The sequence below is a fragment of the Macaca thibetana genome, chromosome 3, assembly GCF_024542745.1.
Source record: "Macaca thibetana thibetana isolate TM-01 chromosome 3, ASM2454274v1, whole genome shotgun sequence".
Lineage (NCBI taxonomy): Eukaryota > Metazoa > Chordata > Mammalia > Primates > Cercopithecidae > Macaca > Macaca thibetana.
In genome coordinates this window covers 1206694-1234052 of record NC_065580.1, presented here as the reverse complement: position 1 = coordinate 1234052, position 27359 = coordinate 1206694, and the positions used below count along the sequence as shown (strand labels likewise).

Sequence of the window (27359 nt, the reverse complement as noted above, 5' to 3'; positions counted from 1 at the left end):
TCCAGCTCCAGGTCTATCCCCAGCTCCATCCAGCTCCATCCCATCTCCACAGCACTCTATCCCCAGCTCCATCCCATCTCCACATCCAGGCCCATCCTCAGCTCCATCTAGCTTCCCCCAGCTCCATTTCTGCTCTATCTCATTTTTATCCTTACGCCTTCCAAGTGGCATCTCCAGCTCCTTTCTGAGCTCCATCCCAGCTCATCCCCCTCTCTATCAAGTTCCATCCCAACTTCCATCTCTGCTCCCTCCCAGCTCTAGCCTAGTTTCCTCCAGAGCTCCACCATCACCTCCATCCTTGTCTCCAGCTTCTTTCTTAGCTCCCTCCCTGCCTCCACACACACACACTTCTGTGTCATCTGGAAGAAGCCATTTCCACCTTTTCTGAGTCACTGTTTATCACTACTCAAAAATGTGCCACTGTGGGAATCCCCAAAACACTGATAAAGAGGATGTCTCCAGGGGCTGATGAAATGAGCCTCTCCACACAGACACCTGCTGTGGGGTCTGCCCTTGGGATATAACCCTGCCACACTACCTGTGTCCTGCTCCCCAAAGGTGATAGAGTGCCTGTTACATGATTTTCACTAGTGTCCCAGGTCACAGGTTCACAAGATTAATCCTTGAATAATCACTAAAGATCAAGTAGGCAAACCCCTCTAATTTTCAAAATATAAAACTATGGCCCAGAGAGGAAAAGTCACTTCCCTGGGATCCCATAAAACCAGATCATCTAATTCTCCTTCAGCATAAAGAGGAACATTTTAAGATCCTGGAAGCATCTCAGTTCTTTCGGGTCTTGGGAGCTTCTTCTATTTTCAACTTCTGTGAAATCTGTCCTGTGTGGTTTCCCTGGAGTTAATATTTCTTCCCTAGGAACCCAAAACACTGACTGGGAGCTACCTCACAAGAAACCAAGGTGGTGCCAACACACATGCTTGTCTCTGTTCTCACATACACCTAAGGGGCCACGTACCCCACATCGCTGCTGCCCCCCTTCTCTTCCCTTACCTCCATCTCCTGATCCCATCAGACACCGGGACCTTGCTGTCCACTGTACATTAAGGTTATGGCATCTACACCTGCCGAGATCTGTCCCCTAAGTCACCTGGACAGCACCCCTTAGAAGTCATCCAGGTACCTGAAACAAACCTGTCTATCAATCAAACCCATTAGGAAGCTCCCTCAAACACTCTCCCTTCCTAAGTCCCTGGTGTGCTGAAAGCCACCCCATACATTTCCAGCACCTCAGTCACACCAGAAGTTAAAACACGGAAGTATTTCCTACCAGGTGGGAAACAGCTGCAGCCCCAGCCTACCCGCCACCTCCAGAACTCCAGGGGCCCTAACATCCCAGGCCACTCTGGGAACCAGAGGCCCTCCCCGTGGTGAGCCACACGGAAAACGCGTGACTGCCTGAGGCCCCGCCTGCCTGTGTTTCCATGGGCAGGCGTCACACTGTGCAGGTCAACACACACTTTGCACTCAGATCTACTCTCATCCCTGAAGCTGCCTTTCTACAATTCTTCAAATCCTGTCTCCCAGGCAGAAGTCACTCAGTGGTCACCCACTGCACTCAACGCTGTACCTGCTCTCTTCCCTCACCTGTATCTCCTCGTGTCCCCTGCCCACAGCAGCCCATGAACATGTCCTCTCTCTCATGTGGATATCTGCCTCTGCCCTGCACCTGCCCCCTCTCACACTTGGATCCCTGCCCACAGCATGCCCATGCAACTGCCCTCTCTATCACTTGGATCTGGGAAAGTCCCCTGCCCACTGCAGCCTGGTGCACCTGCCCCCTCTCACACATGGATCCCTGCACATCCCCTGCCCACTGCAGTCTGGTGCACCTGCCCCCTCTCTCACCTGGATCTCTGCACCTCTGCTGCCTACTGCAGGCCCATACACCTGCCCCCTAAACACCTGCATCTCAGCATAGCCCCTTCTACTGCATTCACCCTGCACCTGGTCCCACTCTCCCCTGGATCTCTGCAAACCACTTGCCCACTGTAGCCCAAGTACATGCCCCTTTGCTCACCTGGATGTCTGCACAAGGCTGCCAATTAAAGCCCCATGCACCTGCCACCTCTCACCTGGATCTCTGCAGCCCACTTGCCCACTATAGCCCCATGAACAGCACCCCCCCACACCAGGATCTCTGTGCTCTCATTGCCACCACACCCGCCTGGCACCGGCTCCCTCCCTCACCTTCCCCAGGTGGCCTCAGAGCTGCTGTATCTCAGCTCTAGTCAGACCACCTCCCTGTGTTCACCCTATAGGGTCCTCTCACTGTACATACCGGGTCCCTAAATGGCCTCTCTGTCCCTGCTGAGCAGTCCTATCTGGCCTGCCCACCGGACCACCCTATTTCAAGGAAACCCCCAGCCTGTATGGGGCCCCCCGTGTCCCTCCACGTCTTTCCTGTCCATAGACATTTCCTTGAACATGCTCATTGCCTGTGTCTGTGCCCTGGGAATGGTGTGGGCAGCAGTGAGCAGTCCGGAGTTGCATGTCACATCTCGCTCTGGGACACCTCCAGGTGCCCTTCAGATTTCTACTTCTAGAAGTCTCTGGTACCAGGCTGGCTGGAGTGCTTCTCATGCATGTCCCCTAGTGCCCTCCATGCTAATGACCCATACACTCTTCTGTCTTTTCCTGATAAGTGGCAGATTTGAGGCAGGGCCCATGTGTCTCAAAGGTGATGCCCAGTTCCTGGTGTGAGGCTGGGTTGCTGCAGGTGCCCGGTGAGCATCTGCTGTGAGGAACCACTGAGTGAACAAGGTCACCCCTGTGTGAAGGGGCCAGTGAGTGAACGAGGTCACCCCTGTGTGAAGAGTCAGCAAGTGAATGACATCACCCATGTGTGAGGGAGCCAGTGAATGACGTCATCCTGTGTGAAGGAAGCAGTGAGTGAATGACGTCACTCTGTGTGAAGAATCAGTGAGTGAATGACATCACCCCATGTGTGAAGAGTCAGTGAGTGAATGACGTCACCCCTGTGTGAAGAGTCAGTGAGTGAATGACGTCACCCCTGTGTGAAGGAGTCAGTGAGGGAATGACATCACCCGTGTGAAGGAGACAGTGAGTGAATGACATCACCCCTGTGTGAAGGAGCCTGTGAGTGAATGACATCACCCCATGTGTGAAGAGTCAGTGAGTGAATGACGTCACCCCTGTGTGAAGAGTCAGTGAGTGAATGACGTCACCCCTGTGTGAAGGAGTCAGTGAGTGAATGACATCACCCCTGTGTGAAGGAGCCTGTGAGTGAATGACATCACCCCATGTGTGAAGAGTCAGTGAGTGAATGACGTCACCCCTGTGTGACCCCTGTGTGACAGAGTCAGTGAGTGAATGACGTCACCCCTGTGTGAAGGAGTCAGTGAATGACATCACCCCTGAGGTGAATGACATCACCAGTGAGTGTGAAGGAGACAGTGAGTGAATGACATCACCCCTGTGTGAAGAATCAGTGAGTGAATGACATCACCCCTGTGTGAAGAGTCAGTGAGTGAATGACGTCACCCCTGTGTGAAGAGTCAGTGAGTGAATGACGTCACCCCTGTGTGAAGGAGTCAGTGAGGGAATGACATCACCCCTGTGTGAAGTAGTGAGTAAATGACATCACCCTGTGTGAAGAGTCAGTGAGTGAATGACATCACCCTGTGTGAAGAGACAGTGAGTGAATGACATCACCCCTGTGTGAAGGAGACAGTGAGTGAATGACGTCACCCTGTATAAAGGAGTCAGTGAGTGAATGAAGTCAATGCTGTGTGAGGGAGCCAGTGAGGGAATGACATCACCCCTGTGTGAAGAGTCAGTGAATGTCACCCCTGTGTGAAGAGTGAGTGAATGACGTCACCCTGTGTGAAGAGCCAGTAAGTGAATGACGTCATCCCTATATGAAGAGTGAGTGAATGACGTCACCCCTGTGTGAAGAGTCAGTGAGTGATGTCACCCCCTGTGTGAAGAGTCAGTTAGTGAATGATGTCACCACTGTGTGAAGGAGCCAGTGAGTGAATGACATCACCCTTGTGTGATGAAGCCAGTGAGTGATTGATGTCATCCCCATGTGAAGAGTCAGTGAATGAATGACGTCAACCCTTGTGTGAAGGGCCCAGTGAGTAAATGACATCACCCTTGTGTGAAGAGTGAATGACGTCACCCTGTATGAAACAGACAGTGAATGACATCACCCCTGTGTGAAAGAGCCAGTGAGTGAATGACATCACCCCTGTCTGACAAGTCAATGAGTTAATGACGTCACTCTTGTGTGAAGAGTGTGAGTGATGACATCACCCTGTGTGAAAGAGACAGTGAGTGAATGACGTCATCCCTGTGTGAAGAGTCAGTGAGTGAATGACGTCACCCCTGTGTGAAGGACCCAGGGAGTGAACGTCACCCCTGTGTGAAAGAGCCAGTGAGTGAATGACATCACCCCTGTCTGACAAGTCAGAGTTAATGACGTCACTCTTGTGTGAAGAGTGTGAGTGATGACATCACCCTGTGTGAAGGAGCCGGTGAGTGAATGACGTCATCCCTGTGTGAAGGAGCCAGTGAGTGAATGACGTCATCCCTGTGTGATGAGTCAGTGAGGGAATGACATCACCCCTGTGTGATGAGTCAGTGAGGGAATGACATCACCCCTGTGTGATGAGTCAGTGAGGGAATGACATCACCCCTGTGTGAAGAGTCAGTGAGTGAACAACATGTGTAGGCAGACACCCCTCGATCTACAGGCAGGTGGGCACATAGCCTGGGCGGGCCTCTTGTCTCAGGTCCTCCGTGGATGTCACTCTACCCTCCCTCTTCTTTCTGACCTTCTCTTCATACCCGGCTGTGCCCTGTGGGAGCTCCTGCAGCTTCTGCACTCAGCCATCTCTGCTCCAAGATTCACATATGCACACATGGCTCCTCCTCAAGCACTTGTCGTGAGACAGGAAAGAGGCTGCCCCTGTGTGTACTCACACGCCAGCCCCGCATGCCTCGTGCCCACAACTCTCTAAACCAGGTCACGCTGAGACCAGGGCCACGCCTGCTGTGGGAGCTGCAGAGGCTCGGGATCCAAAGCCAGGTCTCCGCAGGGCAGCACGTTTTCCTGACAGCCAGGGACAGGGCCGTGTCCACAGCAGGTGCTCATGAATGCGGCCGCAGCGTTCTCTGGGGTGGGCCATCCAGAGGCTCCCACACATTGGCACAGGGCATGTGCAGAATGTTCTAGAGCCTTGGGTGGTTCCAGCACCACAGGTTTGACACTTGGCTGCAGCAACAATGTCCTTCAGGAGATTTTCATCCTTCCCCTTAAACACTGGTTTCCACTGCCTCTAAATACCTTAACAAAGCTGCTGAAATCACCTTTTCACTTCTCTAAACAGGTTCCCTCGTGTAATCAACAAGAGCCACGGGCTCGCAGCTCCTTCCCTCCCATCCAGTCTCTGCGTCCGAGCAACAGGAGCCAAACAGGAACCCAGGGCCCCGGACTTACTCCACGTCGGCGAATGCGCTGCTGGGCATCTGCAGGAGGCGGGCGACGTCCTCCACCAGCTGCCTTCCTTCCTCGGGGCGCAGGGGGCTGCAGACGACAGCAGGGATGGGGAGCAGTCACCACAGAGCCAGCAGTCCTGGAGAACTAAAGCCCCGTGGCCCCACAGCCCCGCTCCCTGGTCCCCACACACACCCTGCTCTCCTGGCCTGGGGTCAGCTGCCCCCTCAGGCACGAGGGGTCACCTGAGTTTCAAGCAACCAGACAAACAGTGCAGTGCAGACGGGGCTGTGGGAAGCGCAAGTGTCTGACCGTGCGGAGACTGGCTCCTCTCGGCCTTCAGTAAAAATACAATAAAGGGGAGAAGGGTAAAGGGACGGACAGGTGCGGCGAATGCTGGGACTCTGACTGAAGACGGGGCAGATCCATGGAGAAAGCACCTGTTTTTAATGGGCTCTGATGTGAACCAGGACCCAATGAGGGGCGATTTAACTACCCAGTGGAAGGGTAAGCGTGGAAACCAGGCAGCCAGCCCACTGGCAGCAACTCAGGGCAGCGGGCGGGGGCACTCGTGGAAGCCACTGTGGCCGCAGACTCCCCCCAAGGCCGCCTGGCTGGGGACCTGTTCTGTCAAGAGGCACGAGCATCACCAGGGTGGTTTGCAGCTTGATGGCTCATCCTGAAGGCTAGCATTCAGGTTCAAAGTCACGAGTTGCCTGTGAAATCCTGTTAGTACCACTTTAACGGAGTATTAAGTTACACTGTTACGTAAAAGCATGTTGTACTGCAAAGGCTTTCACCCCAGCAGACCGAAGCGCCTGCATTCCTCATCCAGTGAGCATGCAGGATGCCAGCAGGGCGCCAGGAGCTGCTTCCTAATGCAGCAATGAACAGCAAGACCAGCCCTGCTCTCAAGGGGTCCACGTTCTAGAGATGCTGTAGAAATCAATCATACTACGATGGGTTGAATTATGTCACCTAAAAATTCATATGTTGAAACCCTAAAGCCCAAATGTGAACTGATTTGGAAATAGGGCCATCGTAGATTCAGTTAAGCTGGGGTCAATAGGGTGAACCCTAAGCCAGTATCACTGGTGTCCATATGAAAGGCGGGTTCAGACTCAGAGACAAACACACACAGCACAGGGCAGCATGAAGACACGGGGAGAAAAGCCCGACAAGCCGAGGTCCTCTCAGGCCAGTGGCAGGAGGGGCGAGGCCGGGAGCAGACCCTCCTCAGCCTCGGGGGAACCAGCCCTGCCCACACCTGGGTCTTGGACTTCCAGCCTCCGGGACGGGGAGAAGATGGATTTCCCACTCTGGAAGTGTGTGCCAGCAGCCCAGGCAGACTAGCTCCTGTCGGCTGACAGTAGGTTCTCTGGGGGAGACAGCTGGGTAGAGAAGTGGCGTGCAGGGCTGGGGAGGGAAGGGCACAGAGGAGAGACTGTCTTGTAAAGTGGGCTGTAGGAGGACTGTCCAGTGGGGCCCTGTTTGAACAGAGGCGAGGGAGCTGGAAACAGGGGAGCAGACAGTGAGCAGAGAAGGCGAGGGGGCCGCGGTGCCCCATGGTGAGGAGGTGAAGTCACAGAGCATCTGGGTAGGCTTTGGCTACTGCACCACGCACTTCTCCCTGCACATGGGCACAAGTTCTCACTCCATAAGCAGATTCTACCTTGGCATTAACTGCATGAATGAATGAACACAAAAATGTCAAAAACAGCAAAAAGTCCAACAGTTTTAAAATCACTAAAATGTAAACTATTAAATGAACCCCACTCAATTTACAAAGTTTCTGTAAAACTGAAGTAAAGCGGGAATGAGTTTTGGGAAGATGGTGAGTAGGAAGCACCAGGAATCCGTCTCCCACCTGACAACATTGTGCTAGCAGGATCTGTCTGATGTAACCGATCCTTGAACTCTGAAGCCTAATGAAGGCCTCCAACTTCTAGGGGAAGGTCTGGATACACCTTGCGTCAATGTCAGCTTTCATCACAGTAGGAGCTACCCCTACCTCACCTCCAGCCCTATGGCAGGTAGCTGTGCACATGTTCCTGGAGCAGCCTGCACACACTGGCAGGAGCCAAAACAGGCAATACAGATGTTGTCCTCCAAATATTGGGAATCTGTAATCTCACTGCTGATTGCTGCTTCTCATCACAGAGGTGCAGGCAAGGAGGAAGGCACCATTGTTTGGCCACCTCCTCGTTGTTGCTGCTCCTCCCCCTCTGGCCAAAGTGACTTACAGGGGATTTAAAATGCTAATACCCATTTTTTCCACCTTCATTTTTCTCTTTTTCCGCTTTTGGGAGCCGGAAATTAAAGACAAGAATATTCAAAAGTAACTGAATATACAGGGAAAATTAGAAAGTCATCACACAAGCTCAGGGAAAGGCTCAGACAAGACCATAAGTTTATACCTCAGGCTGATCCTTGGCACAGAGACAGCCTACAACAAATTTAAAAGAAAGACAAACAAAAAATAGCAAATCTATGGAAAGACAATCTGATTCCCAGAGTTAGATTAAAATTTCGAGTTTTCAACAAAAATTGCAAAGCATATAAAGAAACAAGAAACTACAGCCCATTCAAAGGAAAAAGGTAAGTCAACAATAATTGTCTCTAAAAAAAGACCTGATGGCAGATGTACTAGGCAAAGACTTTGAAACAATTGTCATAAAAATGCTTGAAGAACTAAAGAAAGATGTAAAAAAGTAAAAAAAAATAAAGAATCAGTGAACTTGAAGATAGGACAATGGAAATTATTGAGTCTAAGAAATAAAAAGAAAAAAAGATTGAAGAAAAGTGACAAAATCCTAAGCGACATGTGGGACACCACCAAGAGAACCAGTACATGAATTGTGAGAGGAAATTGTGCCAAGAAGGAAAAAAAAGAGATAAAGGGGCAGAGAAAATACTTGAAGAACAATACCTGAAAACTTCCCAAGTTTGATGAAAGACGTGGATATAAATATCTGAGAAGCTCAATGAACTCCAAGTAAAATTAACTCAAAGAGACACATTTTAACTATTTTTTTTTTTTTTTTTGAGACAGAGTCTTGCACTCCCAGGCTGGAGTGCAGTGGCGTGATCTCAGCTCACTGCAAGCTCCGCCTCCCAGGTTTACGTCATTCCCCTGCCTCAGCCTCCCGAGTAGCTGGGACTACAGGCGCCGGCCACCTCACCCGGATAGTTTTTTTGTATTTTTTAGTAGAGAACGGGGGTTTCACCGTGTTAGCCAGGATGGTCTCGATCTCCTGACCTCATGATCTGCCCATCTCGGCCTCCCAAAGTGCTGGGATTACAGGCTTGAGCCACCGCGCCCGGCCTTAACTAAATTTTTAAAAGACAAGGACAAATGGAGAATCCTCCTCTTACATTTGAAAGCAGCAAGAAAGAAGCAGTTCATCACACACCAGGGTTTCCAAATATTATCAGCAGAAACTTTGCAGAACAGAAAGCAGTGAACAAATATATTCCAAGTGCTACAGAAAAAAAAAAAAAAAAAAAACCCTGTGAAATAAGAATCATATATCCAACAAAATTGCACTTCAGAAGTGAAGAAGAAATTAAGACATTTTCTTAGATAAACCAAAGCTGAGAGAGTTTGTTATCACTAGACCTGCCCTGCAAGAAATATTCCAAGGAGACCTGCAGGATGAAATAAAAGGACACTGGACAATAACTCAAAGCCATATAAAAAATTACAATCTCAATAAAGGCAAATATATGGTGAATTATAAAAGATAGTGTTACTGTAACAGTAGTTTGTAACTCCTTTTAGTTCTCTATGTGATTTAAGAGACTAGTATATACCTTAAAAACTATTACTAGATAAAACTAGTATTATTATAACTTTGGTTTGTAACTCCACAGTTTCTTTTCTACATAATTTAAGAAATGAATAAATTTTAAACAATTATTAGTTTATAACCTGGGACATGCAATGTATAAGGATGCAATTTTGTGATATCAATAGCCAAAAAGGGTGGGTAAATAGCTGTAAAGGAGCATAATTTTTGTATGTTATTGAAGTCAAGCTAGTATAAATTCAAGTTAGTGTTATAATTTTCAGATGTTAAATCTAATCCTCTGTGATAAACACAAAGAAAATAGCTATAAAATATGTATAAAAAGAGATAAAGGAATTTAGGCATTTAATTTTTAAAAATCTACTAAACACAAAAGAAGATAGTAATGCAGAAAATGAGTGCCAAAAATCCATAATGCACATAGAAAACAAATATTAAAATGACAGAAGTCCTTCCTCATCATTAATTACTTTAAATGTAAATAGGTTAAATTCTCCAATCAAAAGACAGATGTTAGCAAAATATGATATTCCACAGATCTTTTAAGGACTATTTCTATAGTACACAACCAGGGATATCTATTTGCATTAACTGTAAGCATAAACATGACAGTCTTTGTTTTCAAGCATGTCAGTAATGTCTTTTTTGTCGCTGGCTGGAGTGCTGTGGCATGATCATTGCTCACTGCAGCCTCGACCTTCCCAGGCTCAGGTGATCCTCCCACCTCAGCCTTCCCATTAGCTGACACTACAAGTTCATGCCAGCATGCCTTGCTAATTTTTCTATTTTTTGTAGAGATGGGGTTTTGCCATGTTGCCCAGGCTGGTCTCAAGCTCCTGGGCTCAAGAAATCCACCACCTTGGTCTCCCAAAGCACTGAAATTATAGGCATCAGCCACCACAGGTGGCCAATGTCTGCTTTTAATATAAGAGATAGCACTGTAAGTGTATTACTGCTACATTTTTAGTTTAATGTAAAAGTTCCAATTTTGACTATTAAAGGAAAGTAAAATATTTACATCACTATTTAAGAAACCTCACAATGTACCTAGAGTGTATAGAGTACTCTTAAAACTCAATAACAAAAATACAAACAATACCATTTAAAAATGGTCAAAGGACTTGAATGGACATTCCTCTAAAGAAAATATACAAATGGCCAAAAGCACATGAAAAGATGCTCAACATCACTAATCATTAGGAAAACACAAATCAAAACTACAATGTGATACCACCTCATACTTATCAGGATGGCCACTGTAAGAAGAAAAAGACCCAGAAAATAATAAATGGTGGCAAAGATGTGGCTAAATTGGAACTCCTGTGCCTTGTTGGTGAGAATGTCACATGGTATATTGAGTGTGGACGAGTATGGAGACTCCTCAAAAAATGAACAATAGAATCGCACTTTTATTAACTCCACTCCTTGGTATCTACAGCGTCCCCCGTTAGCTGCAGTTTGTTTTCTGTGGTTTCAGGTATCTGAGGTACAGTACGAGAAGATATGTGAAAGGCAGAGACCACATTTACACAACTTCTATTACAGTAAATTGTTATAATTGTTCCATTTTATCACTAGTTATTATTGTTAATCTCATACTAATTTATAAATTAAGCTTTATCATAAGTATGTATGTATAGGAAAAACTGTAGTTTATATAGGGTTCTCCACTATCTGAAGTTTCAAGCATCCACTGGGGGTCCTAGAATGTCTCCCCCTTAAATAAGGGGGAGACTACTTTACCCAAAAGAATTGAAAACAGGGTCTCAAAGAGATGTTAGTGCCTCACGTTCACAGCAGCATTATTCTCAATCACTAAAGCATGGGGGCAACCAAAGGGCCTACTGACGGACAAAAGGAGGAGCAAAGCGTGGCCCGCACCAAAAGTAGAATATTATTCAGCCCTGAACAGGAAGAAATTCAGACACATGTGACAACATGGGTGAACCCTGAAACATGATGCTAACTGAAATAACCTGGGCATAAAAGGACAAATCCTGTCTGTCTACCCATGTGAGGTTCCTAGAATCCTCAAATTCACAGAGAAAGAAAGTAGCGTGAAGGGTGCGGGGGGCTGGGGTAGGGTAGTGTTTAATGGGGACGGAACTTCAGTTTTACAGGATGAAAAGAGCTCTGGGGATGGACAGTGGTGATGGCGGCACAACATCACAAATGTTCTTAATGCTGCTGAATTCTATGCTTAAACATGGGTAAGACAGTACATTTTATGTTCTATATATTTTATCACAAGAAATTGGGAAGATGAAATAAGGTGATTAGTGTGAAAGCACCGTGACACGTGGCCACTCCCCACATCCAAGGCAGCGTCCCAGTCTTCGTCCCATCTCTGCTTCAGCGGAGCACTCCTCGTGGCTCACGGAGAAAGCTGAGCCAGGCTCCTGCTGGGTCCCTGGCAAAGCTCCTTTCTGCTCCCTGTCTCCAAGGAAAGCCTGTGGCATATTCTTTAAAGTGGATTTTTCAAGGTCTCGTTCCGTGTAATTTTACAATTGAGAAACAAGCCATTTTCCTTTCAAGAGTGGCTGCTGGCAGGGGAGGGGTCCCAGATGTCCTCTCTTTTCCTGCACATTTTGGATGTCTGCTGTAACCCAGCTCAGCCCCTGCCCCAAAGCATCCTCCAGGGCCATCTGGACAGCTTGTGAAGGGCACTGGTGTCAGAAAAGGCCTGAATGGCCAGATGTTGGGCCAGAAGGGAGGCAACAGGGAAGGGAGCCAGGGTGGGCCACAAAGGTGAGCTCAGGCTGCAGCTGGACAGAGCAATGACCCACCACAGCCAGCTCAGCTCCACCCTGGCTGAGATCAGCCCAGGCTGCTGGGAACGCCAGCCCTGAATCCAACCAGCCTCCCTGCTCCAAGCCCACCCCTCCTGGCAGGCAAGTGTGATGCTTCCAGAAGATCCCCTCCTCCCTTTCCTGCAATGCTTCCAGACAAGCCCTTCCTTTCTTTCCCCGTGGCTGCAGGTTCCTTCCTCCCAGCTCCTGTGCTTCCCGCAGCTTGGGCTTTTCTCTCTGCCTGAGCCTGGCGGTGACGGCTCCAACCAAGGGGCCAGCCTGCCTGCTCCCATCGCTGACCTGCCTTGCCTCAGCCCCCTGCACCCCAGCCTCCCTGGGCCTCCCTATCCTTGGAGCCATTAGGAAGAGGGCAGGTGGAAAAGGGCAGGTGGAGAAGGCCGGGACCAGCCACACCACTCCAATCGACGAAGACAGAAACTGCTGCTCTTCAGGCTTTCCCTAAAACTCCCTCTGTGCTTTGATCAGTACCACTCAGCTCACAACTTATTTTAAAAGGTCTCTAGTACTTTCATATTTTAATCCTGCCTCCCCCCGTAAACTGCAAACTCATTGAGGGCAGGAGCCACGTGTCATCTGAGTTTGTTTCTTCCAAGCCTACTGCCCCACGCAGAGAATAAACCAACTTCCCAATCAAAGTTTGCTACCAAATTCCATGAGTCTCCTTTTCTAGCATGTTTCAAACCAAGGGGATGGTATCAGGACATGGGAGGGGCTTTACCACGAATCCTGGGCCCAGCCCTCTGCCCTCCATACTCCAATACGGAAACCAACAGAAGCATCCACAGGATTCCTACAACACCCTGAAGACAACGAGGAAGTCCACAAGCCCAGAATGTGTTTGTGAACCCGCTGCCTCCACAAGCCAATGTGTTCCCAGTTACACAAAGTGTACGGGACGTGCAGTCCACCCCGTTCCTACCTCAGTCTGGCAAGGGGGACAGTGCCGGCCGGGCAGGCAGGGGCGTCATGGCCCCTCTGTAAAGCAGACGAGTGGTGGCTCCATTCTGTAAAGCAGACGAACAAGATAGGGCTGACTGCTCACAAGGAGCACGTGGCCGTTTCTATTTCATCTTTAAAGGCACGGCCATCGTCTGTCATTCCCGGGCCTGAACTTCCTTAGAAGGCAGTTGGACGTCATCCTGAAAACGAGTGGGAGGATCCAGCAGGTGCGATGTGCTGTGTCTGCATGTGGCGGCTTCCACCCTCAATACCTGGACGCTAATATTGCCGTGGAAGAGAAACAGGCATGAGCCCTTTCATGGGGTCAGGGTCAGAGTTGGGAGTGCCTGTGAGGGCAGTGGCATGACTTTGAAAGGACTTTCAAAGCTAAAGATGGTGTCTCCTCTCTCTAGAGTGTTTCAGTTCTGAAGGGCAGCGGCACGTGTGTGACGTCTCTAAGCTCAACCACGTTGGACAAGCCTGTTCCTATGAATCTACTGAATCAACCACACAGGAGGCCCTAAGGCCTCGGCAAGCACTTGCTGGAGGGAGGCTCGGGGTGAGAAAGGACAGTGTCCTCCTTCCACGGTGTCCTCCCAGCCCGGTACAGCACAGGGGCTTCTGTGTGGCACCACATCTCCCCGAAATGAGTGCACGGGCAGACAGATGAGCAGGAAATGACTACGGGAGTGTCACCCCTAAAAATCAGACTAGTGAAAAGTACGTAGGGGTTGGAAATATTCAGAGTAGTAAAAACTCTGGGAAGCTCCTGTGCTGGACGCCACACTGAGGCCCCAGACGGCAGTGGGATCTGCCGTTCAGCAGACCCCTGAGGAACACACTATTATCAGCCTCATTTTAAAGAGAAACCGAGGCTAGAGGAACTGGTCACTGCCCAAGATTACACTACTAAACTCCCAGGAGAAAAGCTCAAACATCCAGGCAATGTTCCAACGTAGGTGCCCAGAAAAGCAGGGTGAGCCCAGGGACGTGTTGCCACCTATACTCCTTAACAAAACCGAAGGAAGTCTACATGAAACTACACGAAATTTCTCCACGTCTCCTTTTGGCAACCTTGTTATTGCCTCTTCCTTGCGGGCCAGATGAAATCAAGCCGAGAACAGGACCCATCATCCCCGACGCTCCTGCTGACCACACTCTGTGCTTCTGCAGCTTCACCCGCCCGATCTGGGCCATCCTACAGACACCACGGCGACCGACGCCACGGTGACCGACAGACACCACAGTGACCGACGCCACACCTGTCTCCACCCTGGATCCCCTGCACGCCCGCTCTCTTCCTGCAGGAGTCTAACGTCAGGGTCTGGGAAAAGGAGGCTTTGATGCTTTGTACACCCAAACTGAAGCTTCCTCCTGCGGCCCACCATGCAGCCCTGGAGCTCGTGCGCCCCACCCACACCGACAACCCTGGACCACTCCTAGTGGGGTTGTCCACACCATCAACTCTTCCGGGCAGAAAATCTGGAGGAAAACCACTGTATTCTGACAACTTATTTTTGAGCATAAGGATGAGACTGTACTGCTCACTATAAACACCTTTTAAATGCCAGCAGCTAACTAAAGATCTAGGTACGGTAGGTCTACACAGCATCACCTTTAAAAAGTGTGCCAAGTAGGATGGGGAAGTGCTTCCAACAGGAGCCGTGAACCCGTGCTGACCCAGGGGAGCTGGTTCTCTACTGGACCTCCGACCCGTGCTGACCCAGGGGGAGCCAGTTCTCTAACCTGACTGGACCTCAGACCCGTGCTGACCCAGGGGGAACGGGCTTTCTAACCTGACTGGACCTCAGACCCGTGCCGACCCAGGGGAGCTGGTTCTCTAACCTGACTGGACCTCAGACCCGTGCTGACCCAGGGAGCTGGTCCTCTAACCTGACTGGACCTCAGAACCGTGCCGACCCACGGGGAACAGGCTCTAACCTGACTGGACCTCAGACCCGTGCTGACCCAGGGGGAACGGGTTCTCTAACCTGACTGGACCTCAGACCCGTGCTGATCCAGGTGCAGCTGGTTCTCTAACCTGACTGGACCTCAGACCCGTGCTGACCCGGGGGGAGCTGGTTCTCTAACCTGACTGGACCTCAGACCCGTGCTGACCCAGGGGAACGGGCTCTAACCTGACTGGACCTCAGACCCGTGCTGACCCGGGGGAGCTGGTCCTCTAACCTGACTGGACCTCAGACCCGTGCTGACCCGGGGGAGCTGGTCCTCTAACCTGACTGGACCTCAGACCCGTGCTGACCCGGGGAGAACGGGCTCTAATCTGACTGGACCTCAGACCCGTACTGATCCAGGTGGAGCTGGTTCTCTAACCTGATTTGACCCAAGCATGCTAAGTCAGCTTCCAATAGGACAGAGAGCGCCGGTGGTCTCTGCATGATGTGTAGAGAGAGATGCAAAGTCTGCGTTTGATTCTCCCCATCTGCCACACAGAGAGGCACAACTTCTAGCAGGCCTCTCTGAACTTCTCATTTGCATGTGTTGTTCCAGCTGGTTTACGGAGCGGCCTGAAAAGCTGCTGGTTTTGAGTAGAGCCCAGAATGAGAGAAGGCTCTGCAGCAGCTCCAGGCTCTGTGCAGGCTACTCTGCCTCCTGGGCCACACAACCCAGCAGATCCAAGGGTGCCTGAGAGGGCAGAGGCAGAGATGCATGTTGTCTGGAGCCTTTGGCAGGTTCCTCTCTAGGTGAACTGGCCCTTAGGATGTTGGGGCAGTGCTCTGCCCTCCTTGTGGATAACGACTGCCTTTGAGAAACAGCTGTTGGCCCACTATGGGTCTTCAGTAGGGACTGAATGCTTAAACATGGGCCACCAAGCTACCATGGGACCTGAGTTGCTCATCATGAACTGAATGTTTTCTGACCCACCAAGCCAGAAAGTTGGGTGTGCACAGCAGCATTCCGTCATCAAATGGAAGTGGTACGTGTCCAGGCCTAAGCAGGCCCTAAAGGCACAAGTCACATAAAGAAGTGTCCCCAATGCCGACGGTCCCCACTCCTGCTGCACTGCCTTCTCTCTCCCAGCCTGCACCTACAGTCTCCTGGGGAGTTCCCTAAAATCAGCTGTCGGAGGCAGACCTGGGCTTGGCTTCCAGATGGTTCTGCATGATATGCAGGCACCCACGTTAGTGGACAGCTGCAGCACTACTGCCCCTTTCTGGAACACCCCTAAAAGGACAGCAGTGAAGGGAAATTCTCCGACGGACAGAACTATGGGCCATACATCTGGCTGTTTACTTTGCTTGGAGAGAGAAATAGCCAAATGTGTGATTATTACAAATTAATGGGCCATGGCCAATGGTTTGGCTGGATGCTCAGAGTCTTGAAGACACATAATGGAAAATTGGTGACAAAGACACTTGAGAAAGAGGTGTGTGGACAGACATCTCTGAATGGCGAGAAGGCATGAACAGGAAGCTGCCTTCCGGGCAGGACAAGTGCAGAGCTGGGGTCTCCTGTGGGAGCCTGGCTGCTGGGGACGGAGGGAGGGGCCTGGCGGAGTGTCCCCAGGATGCACCTGCAGAGCTGCCAGCCAGCCTGGGCCGCGCCAGGGCTGGGGTCTGTATCTCAGGAGCAGTGGAGTCACAGCCAGATTTCAACAGGAGAGGGTGGCGGGGCCAGGTTTGGTTTTGTGGAGTCCTCTTTGGGTTCAGTGTGCATGGTGGGTGAGAAAGACAGAGCCGTTAGGCGGGTGTGCAAGAGAGAAGGCCCTGCAGTGCGGAGGCGAGAGGCTCAGACGGCCTGGACCAGGGTGGGAGCAGAGAAGAGGGAAGAAGGGGAGACAGCACGGACGGAGCCATAGGAGGGGAGACAGCTGGCCGTGCAGGGAGCCGGGTGGGGCACAGAGCCCACCGAGCTGCCAGGCTGGCGAGACGTGGCTCAGGCCCAACCATGGCACTGGGTCTGAAGACCCTGGCTCTGCTTCCCCTGGGCGGAGTCTGATGCACCTGGGGAGGGGCCACATGGAGACGTCCCCAGGGCACCGGCACGGGCATCACCGCCCAGAGCAAAAAACCCCAGAAACGGCCCCGGGAGCGGGGCAGCCACCACCGCGCCGCCTCCCGCGAAGCAGGGCCGTCAGGAGCCGTCGACACAGCCTGGGGCCTCTTGGTGACGGTGGAGGGAACACGGAGGGGAGGTCGGATCCCAGAGGAATCATGGAATCGGGGCTGGTGGGAGGCCTCACTGAGAACACAGGAGGGAGAGCAGAACAAGGTCCACAAACTGGAGTTTGCAGGTAAAACTGCGGCTCCAGTGATGACCAGAGATTCTGCAAGTCTTAATTCAGGGGTCTGGGGACTTGGTTAAAGCTATTTCCACCCTCGAACAATGACATTTCTGTGGCCCTTACCAGGGCGTCTACAGCTTCCCGCACTCAAATCCCAAACAACCGGCAAGTTAAACTCAGAGGCTTCCAACTTCCTTCAGGGGAAAATTACTTGTTTATCTTTGAATCTCTCATCTTCCAGAGGCGTTCCTGGGTCTTCACTGGCACAGGGCGTTCCATAAACAGGTGTCTGACTTTACAGCTGGGGGCACCAAGGCCCAGTGAGCTGGCAGGAAGCAGCCCCCACAGCCCACGATTCAGAGCTGGAAGGAAGGGCCTGCCTCACGCCCCTCCACAGCCGCCCCCCCGCCTCACGCCCCTCCCACGGCCGCGCCCCTGCCTCGAGTCCCTCCCACGGCCGCCCCCCCGCCTCACGTCCCTCCCATGGCCGCCCCCCTGCCTCGAGTCCCTCCCACGGCTGCGGCCCTGCCTCACGTCCCTCCCATGGCCGCCCCCCTGCCTGGAGTCCCTCCCACGGCTGCGGCCCTGCCTCGAGTCCCTCCCACGCCGCCCCCCACCGCCTCGCAGCTTCCCGTGGCTGCCCCCCAGCAGGATGGGCTGGATTGCTGGTGATGCTGAGGTTTGGGAGTTTTTGTTTCCTTCTTCTTCCTCTTTTTTCTGCCCCGCCCCATGCCATCCTTTCTCGCCTTCTTCTATTCTAATGTAAAAGCAACCGTGACCATTTTTACCCATCGGGGCTATACTCCCAGCCTACCTGAAATCTTCTTAAATGGTAATAAATCCATCATGCTAAAGATATTATTTTGAGACCACAGATCGAAGAGGAGCAGTGACAAGGCCGGGCCTGTCCACCCTCAGGAGGGGCCTCTGCAGAGGTGAGGACCACGCTTTCTGAACAGGAAGTTACAACACAGTGTGGAGACTGAAGAACAGGACAGAACTCCCGAAATCTGCCCTGGTGCCAGAGACACAGAATCCGTCCTCAGCATCCTCAGGGTTTCCTTCACTCTCACAAGGAAGGACGAGCAGGAAGCGTCACCCGGACCCCGGCTACACCGTCCTGACGCCCCGCTGGTTCCCGCAGTTCGTTCTTCTCACTGAACCCCTGAGGGGCTCCTGAGCGGTGAGGCCTCCTGGGCAGTCACTGGGATGGGAACTTCCTCTCCATCACACCAGCCCCCCGGAGAGTGGCCAGTGGTTACTGAGCACTCGGTGGGTTTCACATTTCACATCTCACAGTGAGCTGGGGAAGGGGCTGGGGTGAACCTGCGGGACCAGGGCCCCCACCGAGGGTGGCAGATAGAGAGACTGAAGCCCCCACCTCCTTCCAGACTTCTGGTTCCAAAGTTCCTCTCCCTGGCCAGCGGGTCCCTGCCTTCGCCGGCCTCTCTGAATTCCACATTCCAACTGAACCCCCACAGAACCCCCACGCGGCAGCCCCTAATGGTGGCCCGGCACCATCTGCCATTTTGCTGCTTGCCTTCTCCGAGGTGCAAGGAAGTTGTGTCATAAGGAAAACTTGAAGGAAGAAACATTTCAGCTGCATCTGTCTCCCTTCGGAGTGCCGAGAGGCATCGGAGAGGTCAGCGGTGCCCCATGCCACTTTTTGCACATTCTTCCCTCAGCCAGCGTCCCCGCAAGACTCAGAGCTCCAACCTCTCCAGCTTCCCCTCGTGGAAATCTATCGGCCCCTCCTCTTTCAAGCAACACTGTGTTCTTCCCACTGCTGACAGAGGCTGCTCATCCGGGCACCTGGGCCCTGCTCTGCGTGTGCCCTATGTTCTCCTCTGCACGCACCCCGGGCTCTGCTCTGCCTGTGCCAAGTTCTTCTCCCCACAGCCCAGGAGCCACACACCGCAGCTGCCACTCCAGAGACCAGGAAACCCAAGCACAGGAGCATCTGCCACATTCCAGGTCTCGGGGCTGCCACGGACCCACTGACCGGACTTCTGTGGGTCAAGGGCCCAGGCCACCTTCTCCAGCAGCACTGTGGCCGCCACCCCAGACTCAAGCCTCTGCCTCAGCCCCCATGTTTTCCTGACTACAGGTTTCACTCCCCCAAAATTCACCTCACTGGCTCAGCGTGGTCGTTCCACAGAATACATCCCAATCCAAAGGGGTCTGGGGTAGGCAGAGGGAGTCGTGTGCGCATGAGCTCTGGTCTCTGAAGCTCTTGTCTCTGGATTTAGAAGGCAGGTTCCTCTTTGCTGAGAGGTAAGGGGCTCCCTCCTCCCTACACCTGGTGTCCGTCCTGTGATTCCTCCTGGAAGCCTAACATGAAATCTTTTTAAAGTTGTCCTTGGAGGACTGGGGCGGCTGTCCTGCCCTTCGTCCAGTCTTCAAGACTCCCTTTAGTTTGTAAAAAGGATAAAAATGTAAATGGCAAAGGATTACTCTGTCCATCAGAAAATGTGAGAGAGAAAATCATGCCTGGAAAAGCTGAGCCCTACCATCCTCCCACCTGAACCTCAGCACGAAGAGCATGTGGGTGCTGAGGTGACACCGAGTTCTCAACCACATTCCTCTCCTTTCCGTGGGACAACCAAAACCACAAAAGTCCCCCTTTTTTAAAGAATGCCATCTGCGTCTTAGAAATTAATAGCTGATCTGTCCAGGTTTAAGCTGAAATCTGGTGAAAACCTGCCCAAGAGAATCACAAATTATTAGTCTGATAATAGGGCAAAAACCTCAATCTCTTTGCAAGAAGAGAGGGGACCTCACGGAGACCTCACCTCGTGCAGTGCACCTTGCCCCAGCGGCACAAATTGCTGACAAAAAGCTGTGCTGTCTTCACCAGATAGCTTCCAACCAATTGAAGTCGCAAAGGAAGAGTCAGCCAAGATAACATGATGGTTTTTTTTTCTTTAACCCATTGCTTGTAGGAGGTAAATATTCCAGTCCCAAAGCATGGCCGGCAAACCCACTACAAGAAAATAAACTCCAATGCAAAGAAAAACCCTAGCTTTTTTCTACTGGAAAGTCGCGAGTGCAGACAGGAAATGACCCGTTGTGATGGGTCTCCTTCCCCAGAAAGTGCGAGGCTGCTGCGGACAGGGCCCCTGCTGTCCTTCCCTCCAGGGTGAGCCCACGAGCAGGAATGGCACAGGACTGTCGGCTCTGCAGGTTCCCTAGGAAACCACACCAGCCTCCCGCTGTCTGGGTGAACCCCTCGGTGCCCATGTGGAAAGCCCTTAAAATGACCGGATCACGTGGTTCTCTGGGGCACTCTCCTACCCCAGCCGTCCCCCGGCAACGGTGGGTCAAGTCCCCAGGACACCTGCAGGGAACCACGCAGTGTCCACAAACACAACGTGGGGGCCTCCGGGAGAAAAGAGGGCTCCAGCACAGGGTGAGGAGACACAGGCAACCAAACACACACACACAACATACCGCACACCACACCATGCAACACACTACGTGTCATGCATACCACATATACAACACACTGTGCACCATGCACACACACCACACACATACAACACACACTACGCCACACACCACACACAACACAAACCACACAGCACACCACAAACCACACACATACAACACACACCACACACCACACACAACACATAAACCACACAGCATACCACAAACCACACACATACAACACACACCACACCACACACCACACACAACACAAACCACACAGCACACCACACACCACACACCATACCATGCAACACACTACGTGTCACACATACCACATATACAACACACTGTGCACCATGCACACACACCACACACATACACACACACACCACACACCACACACATACAACACACACACACACACAACACAAACCACACAGCACACCACACACTACACACATACAATACACACCACACCATGCAACATACTATACCACACCTACACCACACTATACACATGCAACACATACCACACCACACATCACTACATACCACACACACATCACATAAGACACACCACACACACAGCAGTGTTTCCTAGGGAGGGAGACATCCACAGCACAGGGCATTTGACCACCCATAGGAATCAGTCGTGATAATGGTCTGCGTCGTGATAATGGTCTGCGTCACGCAGTGCTGAGGCAGGCGCCTCCCCTTGGCCCTGCTGGTGCAGACACGCAGCCTCAGAACACATCACTTAGGGCCTGCCTGTGATTCTCCGCTGGGCTTGAGAGCAAAGAAGTGAACAGCCACGAGAAGTTCCTGACGCTACAAACAGGAGAGCAAAGGCACAGACAGACACGTGGGAAGCCACATCCAAGCAAAGAGCCTGGAAAAGGGAAAGCTCGTCCTGACTTATGTAAAGCAGTCCTGAGAAAATGGAGTCCATATTTTAGCATAAGCTTCAAGTTTCCGCTGCTTACCACTTACCTAAAGATACAACTAAGATAATCACTTACAGCTGAAAATTGTCTTAAATTTTAATTTGGCTGTGATACACACTCTGTGGTTTGAGCTCAAGATAAAATATTTCTGCCCAATTATGATACGCAGCTAATTCTCCCTGATGGAATGTGGTGTCCAGCACAGCCACAGCACCAGCCTGAGCACTGGGAGGCTCGCAGAGTCCGCAAAACAGATGGGTTCTAGTTGTAAGGCAGCTCCCACCTCCGCTGCAAATAATCCTCAAAACGAGAGGGGCTTCTTCACCAAGGAAGAAATACCCGAACAGATCCACATCACACATCTACCCGACACACACTCATACACACACACCCCGACACACGTCCACCCGACACGCACACTCATGCACACACACACAAACCGATACACATCTACCTGACATGCACACTCATACACACACGCACATATGCGCAAACTGACACACATCTACCCGACACACACACACACACACGCACATACACACAAACTGATATACGTCTACCTGACACGCACACTCATACACACACACATACACACAAACCAATACACATCTACCTGACATGCACACTCATACACACATACACACGCAAATATGCAGATACACATCAACCCAACACTTATATACAACCCAACACACACTCATATGCACACACGCACAGATACACATCTACCCAACATGCACTCATATACACACACACATGCATATGCACAGATACATGTCTACCCAACATACACAGTCACATACACACACGCACAGATACACGTCTATGCTACACACTCATATAAACACACGTGCACATATGCACAGATACATACACATTTACCCAACATATACTCATATACACACACACAGATACACACACATCTATCCAACACACTCATATACACACACATGCATACGCACATATACACACACATCTACCCAACATACACTCATATACACAGATGCACAGATACACACACATCTACCCAACACATACACTCATATACATATGCACAGATACACATTTACCCAACATACACTCATATACACGCACACACACACAGATACACATCTACCCAACACACACTCATATACACACACATGCGTATGCACAGATACACGCCTACCCCACATACACACTCATACGCACAGATACACACACATATACCCAACACACACTCATATACATGCACACATTTACCCAACATACAGTCATATACACGCACATGTACACATGTGTGGGTGTGTATAGCCAGGCAGACACGTCCTTCTCTTTGAAACACCACTTCCTTCACTGGAAGAAAACACAAAACTTGTACAAAGCAAAGCATCAAATGTCGGATGCATTAACGGGGTGTCCTGAGAACGGGCCAGCCACTTGTGCCTTGCCGGGCCCGTGATGTTTGAATTCTGAGACTCGTTAAGTTCAGATCGACATGAGGGTGGGGAAAGAGCCTCGCTACTGTGAAGCTCCTTCTTCCCTCTGAAGGGCGCCCACACCAGGATATTTGGGCCACTTTGGTGCAAAACAGATAAAGTACCTGGAGTCCTTCCTAACAGGCAGGAGTCCGGCGCGCAGCAGTTTCCGGGGCGGCGTCCCACCCTGCATTCCTGTGCCAGCGTGCCCAGGCCTTGCTGTACACCTGCCTGTCCTGAGACCCCAGCCTTCCTGGCCCCCGCTGAAGGTGATTCTGACCCGCAGACAGGCGCTGCCTGCAGATAACAAGTCAGGACCAAGAACCCAGGAAGGGATGTGCTTGGTTTGGTTTTGTTTGATGCACTTCAGAGAATGGCTCTCAAGCTCTGGAACCCAGCTCAGAAGCACCAGGAGGAGCCACCGGCCAGGCACCTGGCCGCCCTCGCGCCTGAGACTCCAGAGATGCCTGCACCCCATTATTCAGTTAAAGACACTTAAAAGCATACGCATCCCCCACAGCAAGGAGGCACCCCACCTCCAGCCTGCTGGGACCAGCCCTCCCTCGGCACACAGGACCTGAGCCAGGGCTGCTACTCACTCTCTGTCTGTCACGATGTAGCCCCGTGCCTCTTCCTCGGAAGGCTTGACTTCCAATTGCAGGCCGTCGCCGAGGGCCTCCTGAGCACCCGCTGGAAGGCTCTGCTCCTCCTCCGAGGGCCCAGGCATCTGGTTTTGGAGCTCCCCAAACGCGCCTGCCCCGGGCTCCGAATGCGGCTGCTGCCCCAGCAGGTCTTTGGAATACGTCTGGCTCTTGACGTTCTCCACTCCGGCAGTCTCCTCTTCTGAAGACAGGGAAGCCTCAGGGCGCTCGGATTTCTTCCTCTCCATTTTGAGGGGCTTTGCAAAGGGGAGGGCTCCAGGCGAGAGTCGAGACCCGTGGTCCTGCAGGAGGCCCCCGAGTGTGGCACTCAGACGATGGACCTGGAAGAGAGGACATTCTGTGAGGGACATCTGCAAAAGGCATGCTGAGGTGACACATGCAATCAATCAACAGCTGCCTGGGACAGAGTCACCATGGGGATGACATGGGCAGCCTGGAAGGAGAGTGGGGGAGGAAGGCAAAGTGTGTTCAGTCTACATTTAGAATGACATCTAGGTGAGCATGGGGTGTGAGGGTGCTGAGTATCCAAATCAATTGCGTGCTGTTCTCTCCTCCCTTCTAACCCCCTCACACACATGCACACACACACACCTCTCTGAAGAATCAGATTTTGTAGAGTCTGTGTAGGTCTTTGGCACTGATATTTTGAAAAATAAACTGTGTGATATCAAGATCCCATCCCAGCCCTCTAGAAGCAACGAACACCATCTAATAATAATAATAATAAAAATAAAAAATTTGCATCGACTGAGCTCTTCCAGCACACAATGGCGCTGTCCTAAATGTGTTATATGCATGAACACACTGAGTCCTCACGTAAGCCTATGGGCAGGGAACCCTCAGTAACCCCAGTTCACAGAAGGGGAGACGGAGGCACAAAGCGATGAACCCACGAGTGGGCACGTCACAGGGATGTGTAATTGATTCTAACGATACCTGAGGCATCTGTGGTTCCCACATGGGCAGCGCTCTCCCAGTCGGATCCCCTTTTCCCGGACGAGCCATCCCTCGGACCCCCTCGGCACCTCTGCTGACTACGTGTCGGATACGGACTTGCTTTGTGTGGGTTCTCACTTAATTACTACTCCAACCCCATAAAAAAAGGGTGAGTTTCGCCTTTAATTTGTAGACTCTGGGGTTTACAGAGGTTAAATATCAAATTATTGGTACCAGATCACAAAGGTCATGCTTATCAGATCCAGAATTGGAACTCAGGTCGAAGGGCCGTCAAAGACGTGATCTCCACCCCCGGGCGCGCTGCACTCCCAGGCACCCCACACTGCTTCCTAAGAAACACGGGGCTGCTCCCGCCGCTGGCACGTGCCAGGCAGCCCTCGGACACCTTCTGGTGCATGTGGTGCCGAGAGTCTTATGTCTACTTGGCAGGTTTTTTCCAACCATGAAATTATATCCTCAATATTATATTAGACGGAAACAGGAAAATCTGATTCGCTTTACAACTCACTTTGCCAAAACACACTTTTAAGAAAATTAAGGAAGGACTATAGAGGCAATTATTCCCATTTTGGCTACAAATTACAACTTTTCCTTTTGTGTTTTTAAAAATTTAAACAAAATAGTAGTGTGATAAAAACACTGCTCAACTTCGGATCCTCAATGACAACAGGACGTAGCCGTTGACGTCACTCAACAGAGCTAGGAAAAGGCATAATATTGTCAAATTGTGTTTCATGTGAGAAGAAAGATGTTTTTAAATAAATAAGAAGTCAGAAGATACAACACTCACATACCCTTTTTTGAGAAACAGAATAGCTTGAAAATATACCCCAAACAGAACTAAATCAAAATTCCACACATGGAGGCTGAAAAGGCTGTGGTCTAAAAGTCAGGGAGTCTCTGTGGTCTAAAAGTCAGGGAGTCTTCGGCTAACAGCAGCCCCCGGAGCGCTCCCTGCCCCTCAGGTGGGAGGGCGGGGTCTCCCCGACTCCCTAAATTAGGAAATGTGTTTCTCAGCCCCACTTCTCCCTCCACAGCTCAGACAGCAGGTCCCACCATTTCTGATGGAAATTCGAAATAAGAACTGCTGATATTTTCTTCCTGTACTTGCCAACAGGCACAGAACCACAAACCACTAAGAGAATCTGAGGAGAGAATGACTAACCAAAGTCTCTTCTTTCTCCACCCCCAAAACTGGGTTTCCCAGAGCCACTCAACGTCACTGCTGTTGCTTAGGACGGTTCTTCATCCTTCGGCCTTGTATTAATGACCAAAGGTTCTTAAAGGGGGAGAAACTAAGGCTAACCGACTTAACGGGGAAGGCCAGCGTCTAGCACGTGGACATCACCTGTGACTGGGCCCTTCTTCCAGCTGCCTCCGGAGCAGCGCTGCCCGTGGGGGCTCTGGGATGGCAGAGCGTCCTCTGCCTGTGGCATCCAGTGCCTTGGCCATGAGCCACATGCAACTAACAGGCCGCTGGCCTGAGCCCAGTGCAGCCAAGGCACTGCATCCTTTATTTATTTAATTTTAATCAATTTAAATGTAGTTTAGATGGCCACATGTGGCCAGCGATGCCACACAGGACAGCCAGGTGTGAGTGCACTGAACCCCTCAGGAATCCGCACGTGCAGGAGGCCTCAAATGAGCAAAGCGAGGGGGAAATTCCAGGAAATACTAATTTTCTTCTTTGCATTTACCATGATTTTCATATGTCTACCATAGATAAATTCGGTTATAATTTGAAAAGATATTTCGTATCCAAATATACCAATTTTTGTATGTTCTCTTTATACTGTTTCTCAATTTGGAGATTATGAGGGGTTTCTCCGTAACTTTCTGGGAAAAAAAACTTTTGTATTTCATAAATGTTCCCACACTATGAAAAAAAGATCACCGACTTCCACATTTAACATGAAACAAACACCACAGACGTCATCTTACCTCTTGGTAAAGTCTGTCATCGTCGTCCTGAACTCCGTCATCTGTAAAAGACACCAGTGTTACCAAAACCCTCATCAAGAATGTCATCACAGGTGTCACAGATGTAAAAAGGGTGACCACGCAGACCCCTCCATATGAAAGGTGAGGTGTGATGATGCTGGACTAAGTCCTGCCATAGAGTGAACCTTTTCTGTTTATAGCACAAAATGGCATTCTATAAACTTCGCAAAAGAGGAGGGAGGAGGGGACCGAGGAACTAAATGGCAGATGTGAAGGCACCCACCATGACCTCGCCCGGCTCTGTGGGTCTCACATGATCGTCAATGTTAACTCACGGCAAGAAAACCCATCGTACCCAGCGGTTCACATCACAAAAAAGCAAAGTGAAGCCTTCACCAAAACCACCTCACAATTAAGATGGCTTCAGAATCCACTGACTTAGGTTATTTCACTGGGGTCAATGTTTCTCTCTAAACAGGTATCCCGGCCGGGCGCGGTGGCTCACGCCTGTGATTCCAGCACTTTGGGAGGCCAAGGTGGGCGGATCACTTGAGGTCAGGAGTTGGAGATCAGCCTGGCCAACATAGTGAAACCCCATCTCTACTAAAAATACAAAAAATTAGCTGGGCATGGTAGCACACACTTGTAATCCTAGCTACTTGGGAGGCTGAGGCAGAAGAATC

General features: G+C 50.9%; 2 protein-coding genes across 2 annotated transcripts in view; one reads left to right on the top strand and one right to left on the bottom strand.

The window, feature by feature from the left end:
• DYNC2I1 (dynein 2 intermediate chain 1) overlaps nucleotides 1-27359 on the top strand; it is an 850736-nt gene that overhangs the window by 25382 nt on the left and 797995 nt on the right.
• PTPRN2 (protein tyrosine phosphatase receptor type N2) overlaps nucleotides 1-27359 on the bottom strand; it is a 1007974-nt gene that overhangs the window by 551868 nt on the left and 428747 nt on the right. The window contains exons 8-10 of the mRNA XM_050785710.1: nucleotides 26677-26717; nucleotides 23716-24098; nucleotides 5483-5569 (exon numbers count right to left, since the gene is read on the bottom strand). Of these exons, the coding sequence (XP_050641667.1) occupies nucleotides 5483-5569; nucleotides 23716-24098; nucleotides 26677-26717 (511 nt within the window). The remainder of the gene's footprint in view (nucleotides 1-5482; nucleotides 5570-23715; nucleotides 24099-26676; nucleotides 26718-27359) is intronic.